At 45.6% G+C, this 7,692-nt stretch overlaps 1 protein-coding gene and 1 long non-coding RNA gene across 3 annotated transcripts; both read left to right on the forward strand.

Moving 5' to 3' along the window:
• The first annotated feature begins 263 nt into the window (after positions 1–263).
• Positions 264–7,548, forward strand: LOC103130738 (uncharacterized). 2 transcript variants are annotated; one of them, XM_007542222.2, is made up of 9 exons: positions 264–716; positions 1,804–1,977; positions 4,926–5,083; positions 5,244–5,442; positions 5,673–5,769; positions 6,316–6,487; positions 6,558–6,610; positions 6,698–6,851; positions 7,271–7,548. In XM_007542222.2, the coding sequence occupies exons 1-9, from the start codon at positions 460–462 to the stop codon at positions 7,453–7,455; spliced, it is 1,449 nt and encodes a 482-aa protein (XP_007542284.1). In that variant the 5' UTR covers positions 264–459; the 3' UTR covers positions 7,456–7,548. The 2 variants fall into 2 exon arrangements, with proteins under 2 accessions (XP_007542284.1, XP_007542285.1); XM_007542223.2 differs by having other exon boundaries at positions 274–716; positions 6,698–6,794.
• Positions 2,122–4,552, forward strand: LOC107834566 (uncharacterized). Its single transcript, XR_001660360.1, has 2 exons — positions 2,122–3,175; positions 4,164–4,552. It is a non-coding gene; the product is annotated as an uncharacterized LOC107834566 (long non-coding RNA).
• Positions 7,549–7,692: the final 144 nt, after the last annotated feature.

Genomic DNA, 7,692 nt, shown 5'->3' on the forward strand with positions numbered 1-7,692 from the left:
AACCTGAGATGGTCTAAAAGTTGACAGTAAGGGCCTGATGATTGTAACCAGGATGAGGAAAACCAAAAGCAGCTTCGATGTGGAACAGAATGCAGTTATTAATATGTAGGATTAACGAATAAACCTGAATAAAAAATGGCTGCCACTCCGCCACCTCACCTGGGAAGAATGTGAAAATATAAATAATTAGAAGCCACATAATCCTGCTGCTGCAGCCTGAACTAATCTCGGATCCGATGCTCCATGAACCGCATTTAATTTTTTTTTTCTGTCTGATCTCCAACTTCCTGTTTCATTATTCCTCCAATCAAAGAGGAGCGTCGTTCCTTTCAGGTCACGTGGTTCCGCTCAGCACCTGTTGACGGAGCCGTTAATGAGCCTCTAAAGGTCACGGCCCATTCGTGACCCGAGCGGGTGAAAACGCGGCTCTCTGATTGGCTGAGCTGAAGGCAGGTGAGGATGGAGGATGTCACCGCGTCGCTGCTGCTGCTGCTGTGCGGATCCCTGATTCTCGGGCCCACTGCTGGTTCCGGTTCGGGTCCGGACCCTGAGCGCGGCAGGATGGAGCTGCGGCGGGTCCAGAGCCTCGCCGCGCAGCCGCGGTATGGCGGGTGTTGGGCGCGCGCGCTGGAACACCTGGACACGCGCTGCAGGGACATGACGTCAGAGAGTCAGAGCCGCCTGGCGCTGCGCTTCACCCACTGTCACCTGAGCAGGTAAGCAGCTGGTCGGAACCGGGGAGGGAGAACCTGCCGCTTTGGGTTCTTCAGAACCAGAATCCAGTGGGTCTGTCTGCAGCAGCAGAAACAGACCCAGAGTCCGGTTCTGTTGAACTCTGCTCAGTCCAGTCACTTCTGATCAGAACCAAGCGGTTCTGATGTTAAAACGTGGCTCTTCCTCCCTCAGGTGGGATGTGATGACATAATCAGGTGAAGGTCACTCATCTGTGACGTCACTGTAGTTCTGGACTTACCGGCAGCGGTTCTGTCCAAACATTAAATATTTTACAATTTTCCATTCTTTTTTTTAATATACAAAATAATTTATAGTTTTTTTTATTAAATGCTCAACAAAAATATTACAAATCAAGATTTGAGTGAAATGAAGGAAACATTTGCAGCTGAGTGAAACCGGACCCGAAGCGGTTCTGGTGTCGCCGTGTTTCCTGCAGAAGGTCTGCCAGCACCAGAACCAGGATTTGGGTCGTTTTCTGATCTCTGCTCCTTTTTACCCTGAAATTAAAACCTAAAATGATACCAGAAACCTTTTGCTCCTTAAGGTGAGTTTAGTTTGTTGATAAAACTCTCCTTTGCTCCTTTGCTCCTTTGCTTTGGGGTCCAGTTGGTACCGCTGTTGATCTGCAGTCAATGGCCACGCAGAATCATTCTGAGGGCCACAGCTGGCCCCCACACCACACTTTGGAAAGCACAGTGTTGCGTTTTCTAAAGGTTCTACATTTCATTCTGAAATTACATTTTAGGGTTTTTATGAAGGCAAGTTTCCACCATGAAAGGAAAAATAAAAGCCTGAAAGGAAGTCACAATTTTGAGTTTTAAAGTCATAGTGACTTTCTGTCTCATAATTATGGCTTTTATTTTTGTAATTTTGACTTTAGAACTCCTAATTATGACTTCCTGTTGGTCTTGAATTTTTTTCTTTCTTGATGTTAATGTGTTTTTGCTTAAACTTAGTTTTCTGCAAGTGCTGCCACTTTGTGACCGTTTCTGTTTACTACAGCTCAGATCTATGGAGCTAAAACTGTCTCATAATTCACAAATACATTTTTAACCCGTTTCTCTTCAGCTCAGGCAGGGATTTCCCATCCTGCCCTGAGGGGTCAGAGGTCAGCAGGTGTACTGCTGGGATGGATCCTGTGGCCTTCAACACCTACACTGAGTTCTTCACCCACACCCACTCCATCTGCCACTTCCTGCAGTCAGAGGCCTGGCAGAGCCGCACAGAAAGCACCATGTACAGGTGAGCGCGCCGCACTAAGCCCTGTGCTGCGTCTTGTAGGACCAACCAGGAACTTTCCTTGAGCCTTTTGGTTTTAACAGGATTTTGTTTATTTTTACTTAGTTTTATTTGTTGGTGGGACTTTGATTTGTTTCTGTTTATAGAACAAAATTAATATATGCAACATGAAAAAATAGTTTTTCTTTTAAACATGTAGTTTTGAAAAAAAAGCCAAAAATGTTCACCATCATTTTAAAACGAGTTTTCTGCCTCTGCCAGTTTTACAGACAAAAAAAAGTAAATAATGATCACATGTTGTTTCTAAGCTAAACATGTAATGTTGAGTTAATAATACAGAACTATTTAAATTTTGATTTATGAATAATAGTTATTATCTGGTTTCCTCTGAATCATCTCTGTTCAGATAATAAATTATTTTTATATGAAACATTTGCGTCCCAACAGTAGCTGACACTGGCCTGGTGCAAACATTAACTCTAACATTCAGGCTCATTCAGCTCTGTTTGTTTCTGCTGACCTCTGACCTGCTGCCAAACTGTTAGCATTATGCTGACATAATGCTAACTGTTAGCATTATGCTGCTAATTGGCTACATTAATGTGTGTTTAGGCCAGACATGGGCAAGCTACGGCTCCCGGGCCACATACGGCCCGTTATGCTTTTTAATCCGGCCCGCTGAACTTTTCCAAATTATCGTAAAAATTCATGATTGTGGAAAAACCGCATTCATTTCCCTTTTCCCTGCAATACCCCAGTTTCCCCGATAGATGGCACACTAGTCTAGACACATTTATCTTTGTTGGAGTAACTTTCCAACTGCCTTCCCCCTCTGCCCCCTCGATAAAAATGAGCGGACCAAAGAAAAGAAAAGTGGACACTGAGTGCCGAGTGTTTAAAAAAGAGTGGACAGTAAAATATTTTTTTGCTGAACTCCGATCAACGGCGGTATGTCTGATATGCCAAGAAACGGTTGCAGTTTTCAAGGAGTACAATATCAGCCGTCACTTTGCCACAAAGCATGCTAACTACGCTAGCAAGCAATCAGCACAAGAACGGGCTGCTGCTCAGAGGTTGGCAGCTAATTTAAAGACTCAGCAGAACTTTTTTCACCGACAAACTGCGATTCAAGAGTCAAGTACCAAGGCAAGTTTTTTGCTGGCATTCAAGTTAGCAAAGGCTAGCAAGCCTTTCTCCGAAGGTGAGTTTTTGAAAGAATGCATGTTAGAGGCAGCAGATCTCTTATGTCCGGAAACCAAAGGCAAGTTTGAAAAAATCAGCCTGTCACGCAGGACAGTGACTCGCCGTGTGGAGCCGATTGATGAAGATTTAGTCAGCCAGTTAAACAAAAAGTCTTTTAATTCATATTCACTAGCACTGGATGAAAGCAACGACATAAAAGACACTGCTCAGCTCCTAATTTTTATCTGAGGCATAAATGACAGTTTTGAGATTATGGAAGAACTTTTGAGCATAGAATCACTGAAGGGGAAAAACGTGGAGAGGATTTATATGAACAGGTGTCTGCTGGCATCGAGACAATGAAGTTGCCTTGGAGTAAACTTGTCGGTGTCACCACGGATGGATCACCAAATTTAACTGGAAAAAACGTCTGAAAAGAATTCAAGATGAAGTGAAAGAAGAAAACCCTCACCAGGATGATATTTTTCTTCACTGCATCATCCATCCAGAGTCTCTGTGTGAGTCTGTATTGCAGCTTAATCATGTCGTCGATCCAATTGTAAAACTTGTTAACTTCATACGAGCAAGGGGGCTTAATCACCGTCAGTTCATAACGTTTCTAGAGGAAACCGATGCGGATCACCAGGACTTACTTTACCACTCTGGTGGTTAAGTTTGGGGAAAGTGAGTAGATGAGTTTGGGAGCTCAAAGAGGAGATTCTTTCATTTTTGGAGCTCATGGAGAAATCTGATGAATTCCTGAGCTGAGAGATGAGGACTGGCTTTGTGACTTTGATTTACTGTGGACATATTGTCACACATGAATGAGCTGAACGTTGAGCTGCAGGGAAACGATCAGTTTGTGCACAACATGTATGTGAGAGCCTTCAAACCCAAGCTGGCTTTATTCTCCAGGCAAATGTCAAACAAATCTTTCACTCATTTTCCCACACTGGCCTTGCAGAAGCCCACCCGAAACGTGAAGAAATATTGCAAATCACTGGAAGACTTGCACAGAGAATTCTGCCGTCGGTTCACTGATTTAGAAAAAATTGACAACTCACTTCAGCTGGTGTCCTGTCCCCTGTTACAAGACCCTGAAACAGAACCTCATGAGCTCCAATTGGAGCCGATCGATCTTCAGTCTGACTCCATCTCAAAAGAAAATTCCAAGTCTCTTAAACTGAATGACTTTTATGCTTCAATTAATGAAGCCACGTTTCCAAACCTCCGGAGGATTGTTTGGTTGGACCGATGTGTGTGAGCAGACTTTCAGTGTCATGAACACCAACAAAGCTCGTCACAGATCCCAGTTAACTGACCAACACCTCAGATCTATTTTGAGAATTGGCACAACAAAAATAACCCCAGACTTTGATGCACTGGCAAAAAAAAGGAGAACAACAACATTGTTCCCACTGAAATGTGTTTCTCTACTGTGTTATAAAAAAATAGCAACTCGCGCATTTATGTACAGCAGCAGTACAGTAGCTTAATTAACATGCTGCACATCGCTCTCAATTCATAGACCCTTTTCTTGCTGGGCAATCATATGTTTTGAGTGTTGAAAGTGATTCCATTGATCTTTTTCCACTAAATGTTGATTTCATTAAATTTGCATCTTTACTTGTGTCTGTTTTTTGTAAATTTTAACCCCCAGGTTTGATAAATTACATTGCGTGTCCAAATGGTCCTGGTCCGGCCCCTCTGTCAAATTTTAGAACCTATTCTGGCCCTCAAGTCAAAAAGTTTGCCCACCCCTGGTTTAGGCTGACTGAGGCCTCTGCAGGTGTTGCTGAGCAGCTTCAGTCCACCAGACAGATGGCCAACGAGCTGATGGAAGCCCAGAGCGTCGCCTTACAGGCACAGAAAGAAATCCTGTCCAATGGAGAGGAGCTACGAGCCACCCTGAGAGACTCGACTCAGGGTAAAATACACACAGAGCCTGCTAGACTAAACTCGGGGGTAAAGGTCTCGTTTTGTTCAGAGATCATTCAGTTGGTTTAGGAATCGTTCTGATGGATCTCAGTTTGCTGATTGTCCTCCCCTGTCTCACCTGTCCCCTGCTTCCTCTCCCACCCCTCCAGGTGTGCAGGCGGTCTTCTCTGACCTCAGCAGCGCCTCCAGGCAGCAGCAGGTGGCGCTGTCGCAGCTCTTCCAGCAACTCTCCTTCCTGCAGAGCTTCCTGCTGATGGAGGCTCACAGCCTGACTTCTTGCTGCTACAACGCCGCTGCGCTCTGCACTGCCTACCTCATCACTTCCACCCCACGCTCCTCCAGGGCCAGGTAGCTAGCTCCGCCCCCTTCCCGTTACCGTTACCTGCTCCTGCATGTTTGATTCTACAGAGGCAGTTCCGGCTTCCACCAGCAGAGGGAGCAGTCGCACCATTTACTAGTAAAGCTGCAGCTTGGATTCAAGATCCTGAGAAATCTGTAGAGCCTTCAAAATCAGAACATCAGACAGGTGACCTCTGAGTGACCGCTGCACCCCCCCTCCCCCCCTCCTCTGGGTCCAGGCTGCTGCTGCTGGTTTTGGTCTGCGTCAACTTCTACTTGGAGAAGAAGATCTACCAGCATGTGCTGAGCTCCGACCAACCAGAACACCTTCATGTGGTTGGTAGACTCACCTTGGGGCGGGGCTTATGTGGGGGGTGGTTGTCTTCTGGGAAATAATTGGTTGTTTTGTCCAATGCTCTGAAACTGCACATTGACCAACAAAAACAGGAAGTGACCCAGTTTAATCAGAACATGAGACGATGTGTTCAGGGTTTTCTGGAAAAATGAATACCAGAAGCAATAAATAAATTAATCACCAAGTTGCCACTGATCCCAGACTGTTTTCACTTCCTGTGCTGCTCAAGAGAATAAATAATTGGGTCACATGATCACAATCATGGTCACAGAGAAGCTGATTGGTCACATCTTCCCTCAGCACGACAAGGAGTTAGCCAAATACTCAAAGAAAAAATTAATGACGACAGTCATGATGATACAAGAATAAAGTCGCAATAATATGAAAACGGGTGTAAAAACGAGTCGCAATGTTACAAAAACAGTTGGAGTAGAAGAGTTGTAGTTATAATACAAAACTAAAGTCGTAACATTGCAGAGTTTGTGTAAACTAAGTCGTAACATTGCGTGTTTCTGTGAATAATTCAGGAGCAGGTCTCGGTGTACGTTGCTGCGCTGCGGCGCCTCTCGGTGTGTGTTGCCCTGTGTGTTCTGCTGCTGGTGTGTGTTCGCTACAGAGACCCGGTGCAGCAGAGCCTGGAAGTGCTGCAGCAGCTCAGAGAGACGCAGAGCAGCCTGCAGGAGGCGTTGCAGCGTGCAGGTGAGTGTCCAGGTGAGACCTGGTCAGGTGCGTCAGGGCGGGGCTTAAAGGAGCTGCTTGTCGTTTACAGAGAGGTTTACGCAGGAGAAGAAGTTGTTGGAGGACCGTCAGCTGCAGTTGAGGGTGAGGTCAACAGAGAGCGCACCTGAACACACCTGGATCACCTGCTAGTTAATTCTTAAACGGCGCCACCTGCTGGTTGATTTCCAGAGGACAGCAAGAGCAGAAAGACTGTGGAGAAGAGAGGAAGAGGAGTTCAGTATGATGTCATCACTGGCTGCAGGCTCCTCCCACATGCCACCTTCAGGTCAGCTGACTGGAGGGGCGGAGCTAAAGATTCGGGGCTCTCTGGCGACACCTGGAGGTTTGCTGTGGAAAAGTCAGAGCTCAAAAGTTTTTAACCTTTAAGTCATTAAAACCAGTAAAACCAGCAGGTTCTGGAACCAGAAGCATCCAGGTTCTGGTTCTGGTCTGAGTTTTGGACGGATCATGTTCTAAACTGAGATCAGCTCCGTCTTGTCCTCCATATTTAACATTATTTTTATTCTCTGCAGTTCGTTCTTTAAAATGTTAAACTTTGGATTTTGTTTTATGCGATAAAACGGAACGTTAGCTGGAGAGGCACCAGCTCTCCTCCCGACCCACTGAGGGTGTAAAGAAAATGGATGGATGGATGGGATAAAAATTAAATGTTGAATAAATAAATATAATTACTAATGCACGTTTTACCGCGATGCCGCCTGTCTCACCTGATGACCTCTGACCTCCCTGGTTCTCCTTAAGGTCAGAGCGCCCGTCTCCTCTGCCGCTCCTCTTCCCATCATGCTTCAGTCCAGACTCCGCCTCCCCTGGTGGAGGACAGGAAGGTGTGTCCGGTTGTGGAGGTTCCTGTCGGGAAGAACCCGGTTCTTCGCCCCCCGCTGCCCCGCTACAGCCTGAGGAGCCGCCGCCGGTCAGACGTAATCTGAGTGACGTCATCAGTGATGTCATCAACGATCTGCAGCTGGAAATGATTTTTTTCATTTTTATAACTATTAATAAAAATGTTTTTAATAGACTCATATGCAGGTCAACAGCAGAACAACGGTCAGGTGGTTCTGGTCCGGTCCCTCTGAGCAGGTCTGTAATCTGTTTGTTCTGGCTGGCTGTAACTTAGCATTGCTATGCTAACTCTTACTCAGTCAACATATCTGACTCATTACTTC

The sequence above is a fragment of the Poecilia formosa genome, unplaced genomic scaffold (genome assembly GCF_000485575.1).
Source record: "Poecilia formosa unplaced genomic scaffold, Poecilia_formosa-5.1.2 Scaffold667, whole genome shotgun sequence".
In the NCBI taxonomy this organism is placed as follows: domain Eukaryota; kingdom Metazoa; phylum Chordata; class Actinopteri; order Cyprinodontiformes; family Poeciliidae; genus Poecilia; species Poecilia formosa.